The following is a 23,382-nucleotide window of genomic DNA, read 5'->3' as shown; positions in this document are numbered from 1 at the left end:
TGAAATTTTCTGCTGGCTCGCTGTCTGTCTGCTGCCTTTCAATTTCCATTTCTTCGTCACTCTCCTTATCTGTGTCCTGTGTCCTTCCCTTGGCCGCCGCTGGCCCCTCCCTGGCCAGAGATAACTGGCCAAATCATTTTCCTTTTCCATGTCACCACCCTGACTGCCTATCAGGGAGTAGGAGAGGGAGGGGATGAGCCAGGACCCTCCCCAGTGCCTCAGTTGCCCCCTGTCCTGCCCCCAGAGGGGTGGAGGAAACGAGACTTAGAAAGGCAGTTGGGAGGGGAAGCTGCCCCCTGCCCCCGACCCCCTAGAGTGACTCTGAGGTGCTGGCTTCCCCTCCCCCTCTGGGGCCAGCCCTCAGGCCTTGCAATCGTTGGGCTGATTCTCCGTGCTTAGTACCAGTCAGTGCCAGCTGGCAGCTCTCACCGGAGACTGAGGTGGCACGAATACGGGGGAGGGGGGAGGAAGTGGGCAGGGGCCCAAGGGGAAGAGGGGCCAGGATCCGAGGAGGTGGTAGTCAGAAAGCTGGGTGGCCAACATGGGGGTCACATGGGATGAGGGAAAGACTAGACTGAGGAGTCTGGGGGCTTCCAGGGGAGTAGAGGAGGTATCTGGCCCCAACCCTAGTTCTTCTGCCCCTGGCAAACCTAATCCTCTACACTCACCCCCTTAAGCTGCCCCTAGCTAATTTGTTTTGGTCCCTTTAAGAGCTGCCTGGGAACTGGGGCACTGGAGGGGGCTGGCAGGGCCCACACCCCCTCCCCCTGCCATGCCATGTCTGCTCCGCCCCTTGCCTGGTACACACTCTGCTGGAAGTCTTGGACGCCTGGGTTAGGGTCTCCACTGCTGGGCTGGGGGTAAGGCTTGAAAGTGGTGGGTAAGAGGGACCGTGGTCCCTGGGGTGGGATGGGGGGCGGGGGATGCCAGTTTCCTAGCACTATGGACATGGTGTGTCTGTGTGCCAACTTCAGTGGATACCACAGAGGGCCCTGGCTGGGTGGTCCTCCAGTCTCAGACTGGGGGGAGGGCAGCTCCAGGGACCTTGAGGGGCAGAGTCTAGGGGGCAGGGTGCTTGGGTCTTCTCACCCTCCACTCCCTCATCTCATTTTTCCGGGACCCTCACTTGCTAAACTCCACCAGCCATTCCCTGTCTCTCCTGCAATTAAAGACATAGGACCCTGACACCCCATCTTGCAAGGTGGGGAAACTGAGGCTAGGCAAACCAGAGGAAATGGAGCTGTGTGTGTGCTGCAGCGGAAGAAATGGAGATTAGGCTGCAGAAAGTTTCTTCCTCCTTCTCCAGCCCAGGCGACCTGGGTGCCCAGCTCACCCCAGCAAGTTTCTAACTACAGTCCTGGCCACCACCTAAGACTAGGTCCCTGCTCCCTCATCAGAACAACCTAGCTCCTTCCTGGAAGTTTTGATTTCCATATGTCAAGGCCAGGAGAGGCTCCCTGAAGCCCAGCTGGGTAATCCGGCATGAAGAGGAGCCAGGGGAAGCTTGTAGGCTCCCCCTACTTTACTCCCTTGGATCATTTCAGAAATGTAGCCCCTATCCAATTCTGCCACAGAGACTGGGCCCAATTCCCCGAAATGGGAAGGAGATGGGGGCAGGGACCCAAGGACATCCCCTGGGTGTGAAGTCCCTGCTCTCCAACCTTCTTTCTTCCTGTTACAGCACTAGTTCAGTTTCCTCTAGTCCCTGCCACCTTGATTCCAAATCACTGCTTCCCCTCCTACCATGTCTCCCAGGGCTGGGGGAGAAGAGTCTGAACAAGTAGGGGCCCTGTGAGTCCCTAAGGCCTAGATGCTGAGGGCAGCGAGGATGGAGTGTCAGGAAGTGGTGAGGGGTGTCATAGCAGCCCTGCTCAGAGTCCACTTCTGCTTTCAGCACCATGACCATGACCTCCTTGCCCCACCCCAGACGGAAATGCTCATCCGCCACCCCAGCCCAGACCTAAAAGGGAACCAGATTTGGCCTATGGAGCCCTCTGCCCAGGGCTGGCACCAGCACACTCATTTCCTTCCTTCTAAAAATACTATTAAGTCAAGAGAGGAGCTAAGTTTCTCCAAGGTAGGCTGGAAAGCCATTATTTTACCTATGTGAATCAGAGAGGGCAAGTGCCCTGCCCAAGATCACAGAGCAAGTTACAGGCAGCCAGGCCTGGGACCCAGGGCTTTTGCTCCGCAGCCCCATGGTGTCTTTTTCACAGACTTCCCACAAACTGAGAAGCCAGCCTCGAAGGGGCTTTTCCAACTCCTGATTTTACCAATGAAGAAGCTGAAGGCCAGCAGGTACTGGAGGGAGCTCTGGTAACCAGGGTTGCTCAGGATCAGGGCTGGGAGAAAACAGGAGGGCCAGCTCCCAAAGCTTGCACACAGACCCCTGCTTGCCTCTGCTCCCTCACAGGTGGGAAGGAATCCAGCTCAGGCTTGTCTCTTTTTTTATTCCCTATCTAGTCTAGATCTTTGGAAAGTCCTTCGTGGAGTCTGCCCTCCACGTTCCTCTTACAGCACAAACCTTCACCTCTTGACAGGTCTCAGGGGGTTAGCCAAAGAAGGCTTCTGGGGGAACCATCTTCTTGGTAAGGTGGTTTAGGAATAATCACCCATTCTTCCCATGGAAGTCAGGATATTAATGGAAGACAGCTTCTTAGGCTTCTTGACAGAGAAGAGACCTTGTCTCTTGGCTTATTTGCATAGATATTTGTATGTTCATTTACATCCTTATTGACAAACTCAATTTGCATGAGGTCAGGCTGGCCGGCATCCATGTGTGATCCGCCTACATATACACAGTTCCCAGCAAAGAGGGAAACCCAGAGACACTGACCATAAAACAGAATTGGCCCCAGCTGAACCTTGAACCCAGCTAGGGGACATCTGCACCAAGGTGCCTGCCTGACAGTGGGCAAGGGAGCTGAGAAAGGACGCTGGGGGCTAGTGTGCCCCCTCCCTGCCTCCCTCCACAGCTGCAGCCCCGCCTCCTCCACACATGTAGATCCAGGAGCCGCAGAAGGTGGGGCACAGGGGGACATGGGTAGGAGGAGGAAGAATATGGGGAGATTCTAGTCCCTCCCACTTAGTGATGCGGTCGCCATGGTGACTGAGGACCAGTGAGGTGGGATGGGGTTGGGGATGAGGGGCGGGGGTGTGGCAGGGACGAAGGCACTGGGAGACAGAACGGCCGGCATTCCAGGGGGAGGGAAACGCGGCGGCATCCCCAAGCTCCAGGTAAGGGAGTGAGGAGAGCTGACAGTTCTGAGAGGAGAGGGCAGGCCATTGTCTGGCGCTGGCTCTGCCCTGAGGAGGGGGCAGACAGAGGGGGTCGGGCCATTGTGTGCGATACTCAGCTCAGCCTTCCAGCACTAGTCAGGCTGGAAGAGAAACCCTCGGAGGCACTGGGTAAGGAGTAGGGGGATTGGGCTGGGCAGGTGGCAAGAAGGCTGGGAGGCAGTGGAGGTGGGAAGAGGTGAGGGGATGCTGGGGCAGTAGAGGCTTGGGGACATCACTAGTGCCTTAGACACAGTAGGCACTTAACACATCTAAGTTGATTGGATTTGCTTGTGATCATAAACAGATGGGAGCGAGGGGCAGGGAGGTGGAGCTAAGGAAGGCGAGCCAGGAAGCTCGGGTTCCCCAGGACTGCGCTCTTCTGAGGCTGCCCCTGAGGCTGGAAGGGAGATGGGGTAGGGGAAACTGGACCTACTGGGCATTGGCGAAGCCAAGAGTGGCTTCTCTCCAGGCTCCAGGAGCCCCTCCCTCAGTGAGGTATCCATGCTCCCTAGGGGTGCAGAAGAGACAGAGCCCCTTGGGTGAGCATGGGGTAGGGATGAGGAGCGACATCTCCATCTCCCCTCCCACCTCCACCTCCACATCTAGATCTCTAGTCTGGGCCAGAGAGCCTGGCAGGAAGGGGCTACTGATTGTTGTGGTCTAGGGGCCATGGGGGAGGAGTCCCCGTAGGAGATGGACCCTGGGGCAGGGGAGCAAGGCTGAACTTGGCATAGTTGTCATGGGGAGTCCCCAGGGTGGGCTGCAGGGCTTGGGGAGAGAGGAGTTGGGGAGCTCTCACACTGGGGCTATGAAATGGCCTGGTCCTTGAACATCTGACCCCTTCTCATGGCCACCTCACCCGAACTGCTGCCTGACTCCAACCCCAGCCCAGACACTTTTCCTCCCTGGCCTTGGTTTCTGCATTTGTACAGTGTGGGAGGGAGTGGAACCCTGTCAGCTCTGAGCTTCCTGGATGCTGTGGGCAGGACATGCTACATCATTTGCGGGGCCCAGTGCAAAATGAAAATGTGGGGCCCCTTGTTCAAAAATGATCAAGACTTTTAAGACGGCAGCAGGGGAGTATTAGACAAAGTGTGGGTCCTTCTGAGCGTGGAGCCCTGTGTGACTGTTCAGGTCATGTGCCCATGAAGCAGTCCTGGCTGTGGGCTCTGCCAGCTGCAGCAAGGGAGATGGCAGCGTGACTTTGGATCTGACTTCAGAAGCTCTGGTGCGAGATGGGCAGTGGCAGGCGGCAGGTGCTCTTCCTCCCCATCCGGCTCCTCCATGGCCCTGGACCAGGAGGCCCTTGTGGAGGTAGGGGGTGGAACCTGTACTGGACAGCCTTTCTTCTGAGAGGTTTCTGTTCCCTCTTGAGACAGGAATCATCCCAGAGATACTGTTTCTTCGCCCAGAGGAGCTACAGCGTGCCACCCCCCACCCTCCACGGGTGCCTTCTCCATTCAGGTGGCTCACAGCTGAGTTTCCTGGACCGAGGCAGGAGTGGGGACTGCAGGAGCAGGACTTTGGAGAGACAGGGTAGCTAAGGTGTTAGCTTTTTAATGAAGCAGATATAAGTTTAGCTTAGCTTCTAGCTGTGTAACCTCCCTGAGCCTCACTTTCCTTATCTGTAAAATGGGAATATGGTGATGCCTATCTGCTAAAATTGTTGGGTAGACCAAAGCCTGATTATGCAAACTATTCATCTTGGCTGGAGGGGCTGGGGAAAGGGAGACCTGGGGCCAGAAGAACTCTTGGGTCTCTGGAGAAGGAGCAACTAGGAGCAGGGCATTGAATCAAACACTGCCAGAGAGGCGGGAACAGGGCAACGGGCATGGAGGGTGGGGCTGGAACTTCCTCCCCCACCTTACCCCCCATCAGAACTCCTCCCAATGACCTAGATAAGCCAATCTGTTCAAGCAGAGAGGTTTGGGCAGGGGAGGTGTCCAAATCCAAGCTGGGGGTTGGGGAGACAGAGAAGGTGGGGTCCAGGTAGGAGTTTCCCCTGATTCTGAGAGGCCAGAAGACTTTTTCTGGGTGGCTTGGCCCATGGCTTCTCCCAAGCATCTGACAAGGAGCCTCTGTGAGTCTGGGGCAGTCTTAAGGCAAGTCTTGACAGAAACAGTTGTCAGGAGGGTCTGGCTGAGACCAACCCCCGGGGAAACTGAGGGAAATGGGAGCAGAGGGAGAAGGAAAGAAGGCTGAGCAGGCTCTGACAAGGAATTCTTCTAAGGAGTAGCCTGGGCTGAACCATCACCCGGTAGGCTGGTGCTGTGGCAAGAGGGATGGAAGTTATACTACAGGAAGGACTTCCTGACCATGAGGAACGTGTGTTTAAGAAGGAGGTGGGTTATTTATTGGAGTCGGATTAGCCCTTGGATGGCTGTGCTCTTTAACCAGCAGTCAGCTGGTCTCAGCCTGAGTGGGCAGGAAACTACCCACTTTATAGGTCACGAAGCCCTTGGCACTAGATACCTCATTAACCCTGCATCATGAAGTTCCCCCTGGGGCCTTCAGGGAGGGGTGCGCAGCCACTACTGGGGGGATTGGGTGCCTCAGCAGTATGTTCCAGAAGTATGAGCTCAAATGGGAAATTTTCTGGGCCTCCCGCTGGCCTGATGCTGCCCTAAGAGTGATGGAGATTAGCCTATAGGAGGCACTTCCTCAGCAAAGCCATGGATAAGAGCCTAAGGCAATTGTTTTATTTTTTAAAGACTATGGCCCAGCTGGAAGTGGGAGGTTTGAAGGTTAGACCACTGCAGGGATTTCCCAGTAGGTAGGAGTGGAGAGACCCTACCTCGTGCGTAAGTAAAAAGAGGAATACGGAAGACAGTGTCATGTCTCCTATCAGGGGAATCTTGAGCAAGAGGAGAAACCACCGCTAGCCTGGTTAGACTGGATGTGATGTGACAGAGGGACAGGGGAATGGCTGAAATAACCTAGAAACTTTCTGGCCTTTAAAACTTTCTGGATAGAGGGAGGCGGGAGGAGAGGGAAAGAGAGAGGTGTGTCTCCTTTTATTCCCCTCCCAATCCACCAACTTCCGCCCAAGCCAGGGATCTGTCAGAACTCGAGAGGTGGAAATTCTGGTTTCCCTTGCCCAGAGCTCCCAGTGCTGGCTTTGGCACTATGGGTACCTGGAGGGCCGCACTCCCAGCCCAGCCAGGTTGAGCCTCCTGTCCCCTGCCTCTGGGGCCTGGGAATCCCCCTCCTTCTTTCTCTTGGATGGCACCTTCGCTCGGCAGTCCGGACAACTGGGTTCCAGACTGTGGCTGGCCCAAGGGTACGTGAGATGAAATGAGTGGCTGGGGGTTGGCGGTCCTGGGAGAAGATTATGCAGAGACCCAGGGAGACAGACAGCAGAGGTGTGAGACCAGAGGGAGACGGGGTAGCTGCAGAGGCTGGGAGAGTGCCAGCCACCCCCTGCCCTGGGCCACTCCCCAGGCAATGCTGATGGCCTAGTGCTGAGAGTCTCAAAGAAGAGGGCCAAGGAGGCCTGAGCATCAAAGATCAGAGCCCAGCTGGGGCTGGGGGCAAGGTCAGAGCAGGCCGATCCAGACTTGGTCTGCTGGCTTGGGTCATCAGAGGGCAGGGGTGAATATGAGGCACAGGGTATCAACAGATCTCAAAGTGCCAGGAGAGTCAGAGCAATCTATATTTTGAGTCAGGAATCTGCTCCCCCAGAAAGTCCCCTGCCCAGGGCCAGGTAATGGTTTGGGCTCTGGGATATGGGAAGGAGGAGGGCAAGGAGTAGATAGCAAGAAGGACTTCCCTGAGAGTCAGAAAAAAAAAGGCAGAGCAGGGCTATTGGTGAAAAGAGATCCGAAGGGCAGGATGGAACAGCTGGACTCCTACTCAGAGGGGAGAGTGAGGCAGCAGGCTGAGGCCTGTGAGATGATAGAAGTGAGACTCTGAGGGCCCTCCAAGAGGGAACCGTGCCCTCCCCTAACACCCTCACCTCCTCCCCCACCACCCTCCCCCCATATACACTTCTGCTGCTGGGACTCTGTGATTGGTCCCCAGGGGGGATGTGGTAAGACTGCTCACTCAGAGAGTGCCCGGTGCCTGTTTCCCCAGAGACGTCTGGTGACAGCCTCTGGCTGAGCATGGCCCTTCCAGTCCTGGGCCTGGACCCCTGGAGCCTCCTGGGCCTTTTCCTCTTCCAACTGCTCCTGCTGCTGCTGCCGCCGCCGACTGCAGGGGGTAGTGGGCAGGGGCCCATGCCCAGGGTCAAATACTACGCAGGTGAGTGTCTGATGGCCAGGAAGTATGGGGATGGCAACAGTGAGCTGGCGGGGCGGGGGGCCGCGGTATGCCAGGGAGAGATAGGGGGCCTCAGAGAGAAAATCAGCCAGAAATAGAAATTTAGAAACAGGAGTGAATGCTGAAACCCGCCTGGGGCAAAGACTGAGGACAGCAGGCCACAGGGCTGGGGCACCGCTCCTTCTGGTTCTCCAAAGTTGGTGATTTTTCTTTCCCTCTTTAAATGTCACTGTCATCAAGCTGGGCACCTCAAACCTCTAACTGCTTTAACACCCCCAGGTGTCCCCAAACTAAGGCCCATGCTAGAAGATCATCTGTGGACCTAGTGACCTAGGACACACCAGGCCCGTGCCAACCACACAGATCACGGTGGACTATGCCATATCTAGTCCCATGGACACCAGGAATACGAGAAGTTAGGGAGGCCTGGCTGGGGTATGGGCCCAGGGACCCTATAGGCACAGCTTGGCTGGTTTCTTTCTGAGGCTGTGGGGGCTGCTGGCCCTCTCACCTCCAGGGAGAAGATTCAGGAAAGGACACGGACACTCTAGGAGTTGCAGGGGCTTAGTCTCCTGGGCACTGCTGTGTCTTTAGCACCTTTCTGGGGCAACCTGGTCAAGGCAATGCACGTTGCCCATTGATGGAGAGGACTCCTCTGTGTTGGGTGGTGGCATTACCAACATAAACAAGACTCAGCCCCTGCCCTTAAGGTGCTCAGAGTCCTGATGGGGAAGTAGATAAGTAATCAGACAAGCATGCTACAGGGTGATCAGCTCAGCAACTGAGGGGTGTATAGAGTTCTGGGGGAGGCTGGCCCTTCCAGCACCTAGCCACATGTGATTCCCCAACTCCTCCTTTTGGTCCTGTTTAAGATTTCTCTGAGCCTCCAAAGGTAACAATTAGCTAGTCAGTTCTCTAACTAGAGAGGATTTGAGAAGCCCCTTGCCGAAGTGCCAGTGGCACAGACACACACACCACTACCAGCCCTACACCAAAGTGATGGAGAAGACCTAGGTGAGCCCCCTAGGCTCGCCTCCCCTGCCCAGGGGACACCCAGGCATGAACACTGAAGAAAAATGTTTCCTTTCTGTTCACCCTATGGCAGTGATTTAGGTGTGGAAATTTCCTGCAGTAGAGGAGGGGAAGGAAGTGGGGTTGGTGAGTGGAACCCCTACACCCACAGCACCTCTGACACTGTCTAGGTTTCCTGCTGTGGCTGCCAACACCTTCCTGTCTGTCTATCTGCCTTCTGCTCCCCCTGCCAGTGAGGGACAACTTGTCCTCCCCCACCACAGCCCCTCAGCCCTAGAAGAGCATCCATTGTGCCTTACTTTATTTCCTGTCCCTTTGTGTGTCCCTTGGGTGCAGGCCACCCACCCCTAGCCCCAGGCTGTCATTACCCTGTTTCTGGCTGCCTCTCCTCTCTCTTGTGGCCTCAACATACAGAGCTCCTATGGCTGCCAGCAGGGAGGGGCAAAGTGGGGGAGCCGCTGATGAACAGTGGGTCCAGCTGCCAAGGTCTGAGGAACAGACTCTGCCAATCTTTCCCCTTCCCCTACTTTTGTCTCATAAGTCAGCTACCTTCCCACCAGCTCCTCATCACTCATCCCTTCTCAACACCTCTCAACAGGGGACGGACGCAGGGCTCTTAGCCTCTTCCACCAGAAGGGTCTCCAGGATTTCGACACTCTGCTCTTGAGTGGTGACGGAGGCACTCTCTACGTGGGGACTCGAGAGGCCATTGTGGCCTTGAATATCCAGGATCCAGGGGTGCCAAGGCTGAAGAACATGGTGAGTAGGCTAGGGATAAAGGGCATGGGCTGGGAGTGAGGAGGGGACCAGCGACTGCTCGATACCTGGGCTGCCTACGCATGAATAACTGCCAGATTGCTGTTATCTATAATCAGCAATAATCAGCAATTCTTGTTATATATACATATATATATGGTCCACATAACAGACAAAAAACATTATAGTGGACTTGCTGTTCGCTGGTATCATGAATACTGGTTGAATAAAATTAACTGCTAAAATGGCTGATATGGAAATCACTGACATATGAGAGAAACATTGACTCAAATTATATCAATAATGTGATATCCACCCACTGGTAGAAATAACTGAAGCTTCTGTGTTAAATTATAGTTATATGGGAACAACGTGGGGGAGAAGGAGGGAAAAAAGAGGGGGAGGGGGCTAGCAACTACTGAGCATCCCCACGGTTTGTGTTTCTCACTGTGGTCTGTGGATCACCTGCACGAATGAGAGGCCAGTTAAAAATGCAGATTCTCTGAGGCATGACCCAGGAACTGACATTTTTAACAATTTCCCCAGGAAATGTGTTGTTTGACAACTGCTGCTCTGCATACCATGCATTGCATTAGGTGCTTTACATGTGTACCTAGTTGTGCCCTCCAGAAGCCTGTGCAATTGGCATCAAGATCACTCAACCAGTAAGTGACCAAGCCTAGATTCAAACTCAGGTCTGTCTGATTCCATAGGCCATGTTCTACCATGGAGCTGTGTCCTAATGAATATCAGTGTCATCAGAGTAATAGCCATGGTCACAAATTGATGTTATTATAGCCCATGAGCATGTCACTAACTACCATGCCTATTGGTGATTTCACACTAGAGCCAAGGAGGGGATGGCAGGTCAAAGCTAGAGCTAAAGACCTTATTTCCCTTTGTCTCCCTGTTCCCAACTCCCCACTTCAGATACCCTGGCCAGCCAGTGACAGAAAAAAGAGTGAATGTGCCTTTAAGAAGAAGAGCAATGAGGTAAGTGGAGGTGAGGGTATAGGGGCTCTGGGTAGAGAACCCTGGCATCCCCAGCCCATCACTGGATGGCCTCAGGTGGGGCAGACAGTGGAGGATGCTTGTTTGCAATGATTACCACCTGCATCCTGTTCTATAAAGATGTACAGGGACTGCCTCAGCACTGCCCAGCCCCGCTAGGAACTGAAGGGGCAGCCTCTGAGGGCCCAGGAGTTTGGGGCAAGTGGCCTGAAGGCCTGACTTCTCTATCTCCCCCAGACACAGTGTTTCAACTTTATTCGTGTCCTGGTCTCTTTCAATGCCACCCATCTCTACGCCTGCGGCACCTTCGCCTTCAGCCCTGCTTGTACCTTCATTGTGAGTTATCTGGCAACCAGCTCTCAGGCCCCATGCATCCCTCTTCACATCTACTCCCAGCCCATCCTCTGAAGCTCTGGAAAACTCTGGCCTTCCAGATGCAGGACCCTCGTGAGCTTCCCAGCCCCAGACCAGTTTCACTCTATGTCCCTTTCCCTTCCTCCCTCACAACCCCAAATTTCCTGGACATGAGACTCTGGCGTTCTGGCCCCCCAGCCTCTACCCCCCTCTAGGAACTCCAAGATTCCTACCTGCTGCCCATCTTGGAGGACAAGGTTGTGGAGGGAAAAGGCCAAAGCCCCTTTGACCCCGCCCATAAACACACAGCTGTCTTGGCAGGTGAGTATCAAGTTCCTGGGTCCATCCCAACATCCGCTTTCCCAGGTCACTCTGTGACATATGGAATCTGACACAGTTTCCTGCAAGGAAGGGCACAGAGGGAGGGGAAGCCAGGAGCCTCAGAGCACAAGATCCGAGGGAGAATCAGGCACCCCAACCATGAGCTCCTGCTGAAGCTGCCACAAAGGAGGTGGAGAGAGATGGATGTGGAGAGATACACAGTGGCAGGAAGGTCTAGGAGGGGTCTCGGGAAGAGAAGCCTGAGATTCAGTCATTTGTTCAACAAATACGCACTGTGTGAACACCTCCTCTGGTGTGCCAGACATTGTGCTAGGAACGGTAGGGGTTACAAAGAAGAAATCATGGTCCTGTGCCCTCCGGGACACAAACCATGACAGACTTCCCACCCTGGCTTCGTGGAGGAGGTGGCCTTCAGCTTTTGAGTAGGACCTTGAAAGATGGGGAGGGAAAGTGTTCCAGGAAGAGAAGAGTAGGACCCAAGGTGTAAAAGCAGAAAACATGGCCACCTTTCCGGAACAATGAGTGATTCTATTCAGCAAGTGGTGCAGCTGGGTGTGTGAGGGAGTAGCCAGAGAAAGGCTGGAAAAGTGCCAAAACACAGAAGGCCACAAGGGCTGGCCATTCTCTGTGGGCAGAAGGACCTAAGGAGGGTGCTCAGTGGGGGACTGTGAGCTGGGCTTTGGGGCTCCACAGGAAGGCGTAGAACAAATAAAGGGGGCCAGAGACTGATGCAAATGCTGGCCCCAGTCAGAGGCAGGTCTGGGGAGGGCAGGGGCATCCTCCGGGTGATAAGGTCTCCCCACCTCTCCCCTGCTATAGATGGGATGCTCTATTCCGGCACCATGAACAACTTCCTGGGCAGTGAGCCCATCCTGATCCGAACGCTGGGATCCCAGCCTGTCCTCAAGACCGACAATTTCCTCCGCTGGCTGCAACGTAAGGACCTGAGGCCCAGCCAGCACAGGTCTGGCCCCATTCCCAGAGTCCGGGAGACCTGGCACTGTGAACTGCTGCTAATTTACACAACTCTCATTTGTTGAGGGCATACTACGTGCAAGGCAGTACTGTTTGGCGCTTGGGGTATAGCAGGGAAGAAGACAAAACTCCCGGCATCTTACCTTAAGAAATTAAGGAAGTAGCAGTCGCTCCCCCCGTCCCCCATGGCTAGCCCTCGGCTAGCTGTGGGACCCCAGGGCATCCAGGTGCTCAATCCCTATGCCTATCTGCCCCGCCCTTGCAGCGGACGCCTCCTTCGTGGCAGCCATCCCTTCGACCCAAGTCGTCTATTTCTTCTTCGAGGAGACAGCCAGCGAGTTTGAGTTCTTCGAGAAACTCCACACATCCCGGGTGGCCAGAGTCTGCAAGGTGGGCAGCCTGGGTGGGAGGCGGGGTTGGCCCTACAGGAGCCAGTGGGGAGACGGCAGAGGCGGGGCTAAGCACATAGGGCCCAATGGGAGTGGAGAGAGGCGGGCAGGGGGCGGGGACACGCGGGGCAGACGGGCGCCCTCTGACTCCGCCGACGCCCCTAGAATGACGTGGGCGGCGAAAAGCTGCTGCAGAAGAAGTGGACCACCTTCCTGAAGGCCCAGCTGCTTTGTGCTCAGCCCGGGCAGCTGCCCTTCAACGTCATCCGCCACGCCGTCTTGCTGCCCGCCAATTCCTCTACCGAGTCCCGCGTCTACGCAGTCTTCACCTCTCAGTGGTGAGCAGCGGGGCGGGAACGCGGGATCTGGGGCCAGCACCCATGTTGCCCTGGCTCGCCCAGGAGGGACAGGAACCCACATGAGCCGAGCACATACTCCGCACTCCACGTAGGAAAGCGTTTGGTCGTCACCACCTTCCAGGAATTTGACTCATGCCCTTAATGTAGATGGGAAAAATAAAGCTCAGGGAGGTTCTTATTAGTTTATATCCTGCCTGATTCCAAAAAGAATAGGAGGCAGCTTACAAAAGGCAGACATTAAAATAAAACCGATATGAAAATGGGAATAAGAGGAGAATAAGAGAAGCCAGGCATAGGATCAGCACATTACAAATGTTTGTCATTTATACAGTTCCTGAATGCCAGTCACAGATTTAGCTCTGAGCTTCCTAATGGCCTGAGTAAAGAAGGAAACACCATTAGCACCATAAGATAAAAATAAAGTCATTGCTTGGAAACTGAGAAAGGTTAACTGATTTGCTGTGGCCTGGCCCCACAGTGTTTGGGTACCTGCTGACAATGTGTCAGGTACCAAAGATATCTGGTGTAAGCAGGGTCTCATATATAGGACACCGGGAAATGAGAACATGGTGTGTGCCACAGTCAGGTTAAAGAGACAGACCTGTCTCTACAGACCAGGGCTGAAGGAATAAAAATAGTCTTGTCGTCAGGCTCTGGTTGGTTCTCTGATGATCAGGAATCCATGGGACCCAAGGAAGGGGTCTACATCTGGAGCCTGTTGGGAGCTGGTTACATTGCCCCTCCCATGGGTACAGCCCAGACTGGGCAGGACAGGCAGGAGCCACCCCAGGGCCTGAGCTCCAATTAATTCTCATTAAGGATAATCACACTTCAGATCCTAAGATAGGTCAGAGTCAGGGGCTCTCCTAGCCCTTATCACCACTGCTGAGGGAAGGAGAGGCCCCTGGAGACTGCTCCAGCCCTCCACACTCCTGCCTTCCTGGGGTTTCTCACCAAGGGTGGGCCAGGGCTGGAGGGGGGCCTTCCGGGTATAGCAACGTCCCTTCTGGCTGTCTCCAGGCAGATCGGCGGGACCAGGAGCTCTGCTGTTTGTGCCTTCTCTCTCGAGAACATCAAGCGTGTCTTTGAGGGGAAGTACAAGGAGTTGAACAAAGAGACTTCACGCTGGACTACTTACGGGGTCCCCGATATCAGTCCGCGGCCAGGCAGCGTGAGTACCATGCCCAACACTGAGCAAAGCCCATACACAGAGACATACGCATAATGCCAATGTGGAAGCACTTATCAAGGCATAATAAATGCCCAATAAATGTTAGTGCTCCCCCGTGCCCCGTCAGTCCTGCCCGCTCATGTATATATACCTGGTCCAGCTGCCCGGATTCCACAGGTGTCCAATCCCATCGTACACACAGCCGTCCCCATGCCCCCTAGCTCAGCATGCACCAAATACCTGGGTATATCTCTGAGGAAACAGGAGCGTGGGCTGGGCCAAGCACTGTCTTGGCCGTCTTCACTTTCATTTTTTATTTAAGGGTACTTTTGTTTTGTGGGTCCTTCTAGTTGTGGCATGTGGGACGCCTCAGCGTGGTTTTTGCCATTTTCAGAATCATATAGCTCTACATAGTTGGTTTCCAAAAAATAGCCTTATTCCCTGTCCTCCACTTTTCCCTTTCTAGAGACCATCACCTTCAACTCTTTTAGCTGGTTCTTTTGGTATTTATCTCCAAATCTCTAAATAACATACTTTTGTTGCTACTTTTTTTTCTAAGATTTTATTTTTTTCCTTTTTCTCCCCAAAGCCCCCCAGTAGGTAGTTGTATATTCTTCGTTGTGGGTCCTTCTAGTTGTGGCATGTGGGACGCTGCCTCAGCGTGGTTTGATGAGCAGTGCCATGTCCACGCCCAGGATTCGAACCTACAAAATACTGGGCTGCCTGCAGCGGAGCGCGTGAACTTAACCACTGAGCCACTGGGCCAGCCCCTGTTGCTACTTCTTGATGTTTAGTTTTAGGCAGTATCTATTGAATTCTCATTCTGCAAGGTGAGGATTTAACTGTGTTCCCCCACTTCCACCCTCGCCCAGTGATATGATGGAGCCAGGGGACAGCAACTAGCAAGAACTCATTTTCATATCTCTTTCCAAATTCGTGTCCAGTGTTACTACATTGGTAGTTTGAAATCAGCCATGGTGGGAGTATATACCACAGAAATCAGCAAACACTACAAATCAGGGCTCCCCCAGCCCCCACCTCAGAGCTGCCTTACCAACACAGCACCACACCCACCCCTCATCTCCCAACATAGTTTTACAGTAATTTGATTAGATCAATATTTATATTATGACTCTTACTATTCACAGCTGAGCCAGGTAGTAAGCCATGATTACTTTGCCTTTTTGCATAATTTTTTTCCCCTGAGGTTAGTAATTATCTTGATTCTTTTTTCTTTTTTACTTGCTTTGTTTTCTAAGCTCTTATCTTTAATTCAACCCCAGACTCTTCCTCAATTATCTGAATCTCTTCTGAAGACAGATCCATTAGGTGTTCTAACAGGTTCATATTCCTGGAGATCCTTCCCATCTGCTGCCTTCTGGACTGAGGCCCTCTACATCCAGGCCACAGCTGCCATCCTGGAATTTCCCTTCCTCATCATTCTGGACATTTCCTTTGACTCTTTCTTGTGATGATCTCGTGTTTCTTGCATCTCGTGGCTTCCTCTTTTTTTTTTTTTTTTCCTATCTTATTTTAGTGGAAGCTAACCTCTGTAGATTCCTGGAAAGGGATCCATGGCAGGTAAAATTTTTTGAGACCTTGCGGGCCTGAAAATGTCTTTATTCTGCTTTCACATTTGGCTAGGTGTATGTAATTCTGGACTCAAATAATCTTCCTTGAAACTTTGAAGGCTTGCTCTATTATCTTCTGGCTTCCAGTGCTGCTGTTCAGAAGTCCAAAGCTGTTCTGACCCCAACTCTTTGAGTGTCACCTGTTTTTTTCTCATTGGAACCTTGTAGTGCCTTTTCTTTGTCCCTGGTTGTTCTGAAATTTCACAGTATTGTACTTTGAAGGGACCCTGTTCATTTATTGTGCTGGACATTCAGGATGCCCCTTCAGCCTGGAAATTTAGTTCCTTCCATTCTAGGAAGTTTCCTTGAACTATTTCCACTTCATTCAACAAATATTTTTGAGGCCATGTGCCCCTCTTCTAGGCACTGGACAAAAGTCCCCTTCCTCATCCAGCTGACATTCTAATGTTAGGATGTTTTCTCACTTCTTTCTGGACCTCCTGGACTGGTCCTCTAACTTTTTAAATCCTTTCCTATTTTCCAAGTCTTTGGTTTTGTTCTATTTTCCGGGAGAGTGTCTCAATTTTATCTTCTGAGCCTTCTATCAGATTTTTAATTTCTGCTAAAATATTTAATTTCCCAGGTTTTTAAAGCTTTGAATATCTCTTTTATAAAGATGTCCTATCATAGAGGATTTCAAATTATAAAAAGTAGAAAGAATGGTATAATGGACTTCCGTATACCCATCAGCCAGTTTCAACTCATAACCAATCAAACTTGGTTCCACTATACCCTTCCCCTTCCCCCCTTATTATTGTGAAGGAAATTTTGGATATCCTATCATTTTACCTGTGTTCTTTTCCTAGGGCTGCCATAAGAAATCACCACAAACTTGGTAGCTTAAAACAACAGAAATTTATTCTCTCACAGGTCTAGAAGCCAAGAGTTCAAAAGCAAGGTGACAGCAGGGTTGGTTCCCTTTGGCACCTCTGAGGGGGAATTTCTTCTAAGCCTCTCTCTAAGCTTCTGGTTGGCTGCTGGCAATCCTTGGTGTTCCTTAGCTTGTAGACACATCTCTCCCGTCTCTGTCTCTGTCATCATTTTGCCTTCTTCTCTGTATGTCTCCCCCACTTCTAAGGACACTTGTCATCGGATTTAGATCTCATCTTGAGATTTTTAATTATATCTGCAAAGACCCTTTTTGCAAACAAAGTCACATTCACAGGTTCTAGATGGACATATCCTTTGGGGAGGCCACCATTCCACTCACTATATTATCTATAAATATTTTAGCATGTATCTCCAAAAGAGAAAGCCTTTAAGAAAATAGCCACAGTGCTGTGATCACACCTAAAAAATTAGTAATGATACCTAATCTAATATGCATTGAGTGTTCAAATTTCTAATAATCTCATAAGAGTTTTTTTTTTTAATATAGTTTGTTTATTTGAATCAAAATCCAAATAAGGTCTATAAATTTGTGCTGGTTGTTCAAGTCTCTTTTAATCTGTATGTCCCCTTTCCATCTTCTTTTTTTCTCTTGCAATTTATTTGTCATGTAGAGTTTTCCACAGTCTGGATCTTGATGATTTTGCATCTGTGTGCTGGAGTTAAAGTATTTTCTGTAAATTGGTTGGTTGTTGGATCTAGAGACTTGATCAGATTAAAGTTTGATTTTGAGGGGCAAGACTACTGCATGATAGTGTGGTCTTCTTTCAGGACATAAGCAGTGTCTGGCTGCCCTCTTTGAAGTAAGGAATCCTCTTTTGTAGCATTCTGTTCTTGTTTCATGGGTACGCTGTCTTCACTTATCTCTCTTAAGATAGTAATGATACTTTTCCGTAAAGTTTTCTTTCTCTGAGTCATTTCTTTTTCCTCTTAGGTTTTTGTTTGTTTGCTTTTTCTATTTGTTTGTTTTGGTCTCTTTCATGTTCATGGTTCTACTCACCTGTCTGGTAGTCCTTGGGATCTACTCATATTTAGGAATGAGGGACCACAAAGCTGTTTGGAAACTCTGCACCCGTGGGTATGACTTGGCAACTTGAGCTCCATTGTAGCTCCGCTGAGGATGGTCTGGCTGGGCTGTTTTGTTGGGGACCTTCAATGTCAATATGTTTAAGTCTTTCCTCGTGGACCTTTAGTAGTCAGTTTTCCCAGAGCAGACTCTTCTAGTCTTCTGCTTGGAGGGAGATGGTCTGGCTCCTGGTGTCTTGGAGCCATGGGGGAAGAGCGCTGGGTGTGGGGAAGGGTCTCAGCGTGTACTGTGCCTACTTGCACTTAATCCCTTGCTTTCATGATGGTGTCCCTCTCCTCCCCAACTGTGCCTGCTGTCCTCCATCCAGAGACCCTCTGTCTTACCCTCTCCTGAGAATAAACCTCCAGTCTTGGGCCAAGGTGTGGAAGGGACAGTCATCCAGCTGCATGGAGCTGGGAAGCGATCTGCCTGCTTCTTAAACAGACTTTCAAACAGTCTTCTTTACTCAGCCTCTCTTTTACCTCACTTCCAGAGGTGACTGGGGCTGCTAATTCATGAACTTTAGGAATTCTGTCGTATAAATCTGATAGTTTTGGGCTACCCCAGGACTGACTTAAGAAGATTCTTTGATTTTCTTTTCCTGTCAAGTCTTTTACTATTTGTTCATTTGCTTCCCAGCTTCCAAACTGTGGCTGCTTTTGCCTCCTCTCCTGTTCTCCTCATCCCTAAGCTTTATGCCTTTAAAAAAAAAAATCCCTTTGGGAGGAAGCGAGAGTAGGTACATCTGCTCATTCTGGCACCAAAATGAGGTGTAGATGTTACTACCCCACTTTTCAGATGAGGAAATTGAAGCTCATAGAGGTGGGGTAACTTGTCTGAGGACACAGCTTGTAGGTGACAGAGTGGGGACTGGCCCTAAGACAGTGTTCTTGGCAGTGGAGGACAAGGATCCTGATTAATGATCAGGACACAGGTGTCCCGGAGCCACAGCATGCTGGTGTTGGCAGGGCCTTTTGAGAACAGCCGGTCCAACCCCCTCATTTTATGGGTGAGAAAAAGGAGGCCCAGAATGAAGAAGGGACTCTGCCAGAGTCATGCAACAAGTTCATGCAAAACCATGATGAGAAACACTCCCTGCTGCACCACCCCTTTCTGTGACATCTTTCATTCAATCACTGACTTAGCAAACATTTCTTGGGCACCAACTGTGTGCCTGGTCCTGTGCTGTGTCTGGGGCTACAGACATGAGTAAAACATGGTCTTGGCCTGCAAGAGGCTCTCACCCTGCTTCTTGCTGGCTGCCAGGTGTCCTTGATGAAGGGGAGGAGGACTCCCCTCCCCCTGTGATAACAGCTAACATTTATTAATACTTTCTTCGTGCCAAGCACCATTCTAATTACTTTTCACGTATTAGTGCATTTCATTCTTACAGCAGGCCCTTGATGTATTGGTAATATGCCCGTTTCACTGTTAAGGAACCTCAGGATGCAGAGGCTGGAATTCAAAGCCAGGCAGCTCCAGAGTCTGAGCATTAGCCACCATCCTGAGATGAGGACTGCCATGAGGGAGGGAGGCAAAGGAGATGAGCAGAGGGGGAGGGAGGGAGGGAGGGGACAGTGGGTGAGCTTAAGGGAAGGAGAAAGCTGACCTGATCTGCCTCCTTCCCCCTTCAGTGCTCGGTGGGCCCCTCCTCGGATAAAGCCTTGACCTTCATGAAGGACCATTTCCTGATGGATGAGCAGGTGGTAGGGACACCCCTGCTGGTGAAGTCTGGTGTGGAGTACACACGACTTGCAGTGGAGACAGCCCAGGACATCCATGGGCACAGCCACGTGGTCATGTACCTGGGCACCAGTGAGTGAAGTGCTCCAGGACATCCCTCAGGGGACTAGATCAGGGGCTGCAACTAGAGCAGGTTGAGGAGGGAAGCTTCGAGATCATCCATTCATGCTTTCATTCAACAAATGTTTTCTGAGCACCTACTATGTGCCTGACACCCTGCTAGGCTCTGAAAATACAGTGGGGGAACAAAACAGCTCAATCCCTATCCTCTCTGAGCTTTCAGGTTGGTAGGGGCCTTAGCAAGAGCCATTTATCTTATGGTGGAAGCCATGTTAGAGAGGGGAAGAGTGAGTGGGTAGAGGGGAGCTGGAAACAGCAAGTGTAGAGATCACTCCTTCAGGAAGCTTGGCTGTGAAGGGGAAGAGGAAGGGGAGTGACTGGAGGAGCGTGTGGGACCCAGCCAGCGTTCTTTTTTTAAAGATGGGAAAGATTGTCAGGATCCAGTAGAGAGGGAGATGGTGAAGAGATGGGCAGGCCAGGGGATAGTTGGCAGTGAAGTTGCAGAGGAAGCAGGAAGCCAGAGTCCAGGGCACAGGTGGACACAGGTGGCTGTGAGTGGAGGAGGGACAGCACCTCTGCTGGGATAGGGTGAAGGAATAGAAAAGGGTAAGCCCGGGTGGGTGTCTAGACTGGGTGGGGGGAGGGCGCAGGCAGGAAGCAGAGGGAGCTCTTATCTTAAGTGAAGGCTTTTGTGTTCTTTATGAAGTAGGAGGACACAAGGTCTTGAGCTGGGGATGAGGGGTGGAAAGGTGGGAGGTTTGAGGAGAGAGGGGTAGATTCAAAGAGTCGTTGTGGAAAGAAGGAGAGAGAGTCAGCGGGGGAAAGTGGAAGATTGTCAAGCATATAGATTGAGGGCTTGGCTAAGGTGGATGACCTTGAGCTTTCGTGGAAGAAACCTGCCAGGTTCATTCATTCTTTTAGGACATGTTGCTAGGCACTGTATCAGCTGTGCGTATACTGGGTGTACAGTAAATAACAAAACAGACAAAAAGCTCAGTCCTTGTGGAGTACATGGAGACAGACAATAAACATACTGAGTGAGTCAATTACTTAGGATGTTATAAGATTAGAAAATTAATGAAGTGTAAAGGGGTGTCAGGGATGCCAGCCAGGGAGGCTGCAGTTTTTAAAAGGGTGATCAGGGAAGACCTCACTGAAGTGCCTTTGAGTAGAGACACTTAATGGAGGTGAGGGAGGCTGGTGATATGATTTTCTACAGAAGTGCCCAGCTATCCACTGTTCCATGTCCATGGAAAAAGTGGACGTCTGGGTCACTCCAGGAGTGGGGTTTTATCAGGCAGTTGCGAAGGAAGGACAGAGGGGCAAGGGATTTCACGCTGTTTACAAGGGAGCTCCATCTCCATGGCATAGAGGGAAATGGTCTGACCTGTTTGTGTCCAGTGCACGTTACACTTCAGAAGCAACTTTCTGACAGCTGGGGAGGCCATCTGGAGTCAGAGAGGGAGCAGGGGAGGGGTCTGTGGATGAGGTGAGACAGTCTCAGCTCTCTCTCTCTCCACAGGCACAGGGTCCCTCCACAAGGCTGTGGTGAGTGGGGACAGCGGTGCTCATCTGGTGGAGGAGATCCAGCTGTTCCCTGATCCTGAACCTGTCCGAAACCTGCAGCTGGCCCCCACCCAGGTGGGAAGGGACCTTTTGATGGGGTGGGCCTTGGGTGCTGGGTCCTTACTAGCTGTGACGGGGGTGCCCTGACATTCTCCATCTCTCTTCCAGGCTGCAGTGTTTGCAGGCTTCTCAGGAGGCGTCTGGAGGGTTCCCCGAGCCAACTGTAGTGTCTATGAGAGCTGCATGGACTGTGTTCTTGCCCGGGACCCCCACTGTGCCTGGGACCCTGAGTCCCGAATCTGCCACCTGCTGCCCACCCCTATCCCGTGAGTGCCAGTCCTGGATGGTGGCCAAAGGTGGCCCTCCAGGACCCTTCTTACCCAGCTTATGCTCCCGTTCCTCCTCTCTCCAGGGTTTACTGACACATTCCCTCTAAGATTCCCCCCTCCTGTGGTGGGTCCCTCCTGGAATGGAGTTGCACCAGCAGCTCTGAAGCTGCTGCAGCTGTCCTGGGTTTCTCTTCCTCTCCTTTCTGTTCTACCTTGTCTCCCCGGCTCACCTTCTTCCCCACTGCACTTCCCTCTCTTTATTCCTCCTCTTCCCGCTTGTGTCTGTTTCAAAGGATGATTTTTGCTTTCCCTGCCTTCTCAGGAAGTCCTGGAAGCAGGACATGGAGCGAGGGAACCCAGACTGGGCATGTGCCAATGGCCCCATGCCCAGGAGCCACCGGCCTCAGAGCCGCCCCCAAATCAGTGAGTGTGGGACCAGGGGAGGTGCAAAGGCTGGGGAGGACTTGTGGGCAGGGGTGGGCATTCCTGCCTCAATTTCTCCCCCAGCACCTGCCTGGCTTGAGACCTGGACACCCAGAGTTAGGATGGATTTGAGATCTGGCTGTAGGGAGGAGGGATAGGAATTCTAAGCTGGGATTCAGGATTGAGGGTGAAGTTGGTTTTGGTGTCAGAGTTGGAGTCAGATGGAGTGGCGATTAGTTTGGGGTCCAGACAGGAGATAGGAAGGGGGTCAGAGGTGAGTCTGGGAGTTGAAATGGGAGTTGCAGATGGGAGTAGGGGTCCAAATGTAGGGCAGAGACTCCCTCCTGCCTTCCTTTTCCCTTTCCCTAACCTTTGCCCCTTTCCTTCACCTACAGTTAAAGAAGTCCTGGCTGTCCCGAACTCCATCCTGGAGCTCCCCTGTCCCCACCTCTCAGCCCTGGCCTCTTACCACTGGAGTCATGGGAGAGCAGCCGTTCCAGAAGCCTCTTCCACAGTCTACAATGGCTCCCTCTTGCTGCTTCTGCGGGATGGGGTGGGGGGCCTCTATCAGTGCTGGGCCACTGAGAATGACTTCTCATACCCCGTGGTCTCCTACTGGGTAGACAGCCAGGACCAGTCCCTGGCCCTGGATCCTGAACTGGCGGGCATTCCCCGGGAGCGCGTAGAGGCCCCACTGACCAGGGTCGGTGGTGGGGCCGCCCTGGCTGCCCAGCGGTCCTACTGGCCCCACTTCCTCACAGTCACTGTGCTCCTTGCCTTAGTGCTTTCAGGAGCCCTCATCATCCTCCTCACCTCCCCACTGGGGGCACTCCGAGCCCGGGGCAAGGTCCAGGGCTGTGGGACCCTGCCCTCCAGGGAGAAGGCCCCACTGAGCAGGGAGCGGCACCTCCAACCCTCTAAGGAATGCAGGACCTCTGCCAGTGACGTGGACGCTGACAACAACCACCTGGGCACTGAGGTGGCTTAAACTCTGGGCACAGATGAGGGCTGTTGGTAGGGCAGGGTGCCTGGCCACACTGGCTGGGGGACCTGAAGCAGTGCAGCCCTGACTAGGGTGGGAGGAGCACAAAAGACCACCTTCCTCCCCCAAGAGGAGCTTCTCCTGCTGCTCTGTGTCATCAACAGCACTCAGTGGGCCGGGCGCAGCTGCCTGATTCCCCGATGGCATTCCTTTCTACCAAACACATGGGCTTTCCAATGGGGTTGCCCCAGAACTGGACCTAGGTTATGATGGGAGGACCTAGAGAGGAACCTTCAGTTCTGGCCATTCCGGGACCCTCTAGAAACATACTCCTCCAGGAAGCTCAAACACCTGACTGTTCCAGGACCCTATGGTGATAAACACCAAAACATCTAAACAACCATAAGATAGCACACTGCTCCTGGAGACACCACTCTGAAAGCAGCTGCCACCTTGGACACCAACACTCCCTCTCCGAGGGGTCTCTAGGGGTTTGTTGGGAGCTGCCTCCTCCTGCTCCTCTTATGAACCGTGCACCGCTGAATCCTAGGAGGTCTTTCCTGAAGGCTGACCTCCCTTCTTGCTTCAGTTGGGGCAGATTTTGATCCCTTCTGGCCTGGCTGGAATGGCAAGGGTAATCTGAGCCTTGTTCACTCCTTCACCCTGGCTGACCCCTTGACCTCTCTCCTCTCCCCTTTCCCTTGTTTTGAAATTCAAAAATTGCTTGTCACATACAGATTATTTTTTATTAAAAAGACAAAGTTTA

At 52.4% G+C, this 23,382-nt stretch overlaps 1 protein-coding gene across 7 annotated transcripts; it reads left to right on the top strand.

Annotated features, from left to right (window-relative positions):
* Window positions 1-317: 317 nt before the first annotated feature.
* On the top strand, window positions 318-23,382 carry SEMA4A (semaphorin 4A). 7 transcript variants are annotated; one of them, XM_070608514.1, is made up of 17 exons: window positions 376-440; window positions 2,217-2,298; window positions 5,510-5,621; window positions 7,354-7,521; window positions 9,170-9,330; window positions 10,258-10,320; window positions 10,576-10,674; window positions 10,908-11,013; window positions 11,854-11,970; window positions 12,275-12,399; window positions 12,564-12,736; window positions 13,778-13,928; window positions 19,148-19,328; window positions 20,839-20,957; window positions 21,051-21,208; window positions 21,534-21,634; window positions 22,030-23,382. In XM_070608514.1, exons 4-17 carry the CDS (start codon window positions 7,383-7,385, stop codon window positions 22,620-22,622), a joined length of 2,286 nt encoding a protein of 761 aa, XP_070464615.1. In that variant the 5' UTR covers window positions 376-440; window positions 2,217-2,298; window positions 5,510-5,621; window positions 7,354-7,382; the 3' UTR covers window positions 22,623-23,382. The 7 variants fall into 7 exon arrangements, with proteins under 7 accessions (XP_070464613.1, XP_070464614.1, XP_070464615.1 ...); XM_070608512.1 differs by lacking the exon at window positions 5,510-5,621 and having other exon boundaries at window positions 318-440; XM_070608513.1 differs by lacking the exon at window positions 2,217-2,298 and having other exon boundaries at window positions 350-440.

Source organism: Equus przewalskii, unplaced genomic scaffold (genome assembly GCF_037783145.1).
Source record: "Equus przewalskii isolate Varuska unplaced genomic scaffold, EquPr2 ChrUn-9, whole genome shotgun sequence".
NCBI lineage: Eukaryota > Metazoa > Chordata > Mammalia > Perissodactyla > Equidae > Equus > Equus przewalskii.
Note: the sequence above shows the minus strand (reverse complement) of the source record. Positions and strands in the feature narration are given on the sequence as shown.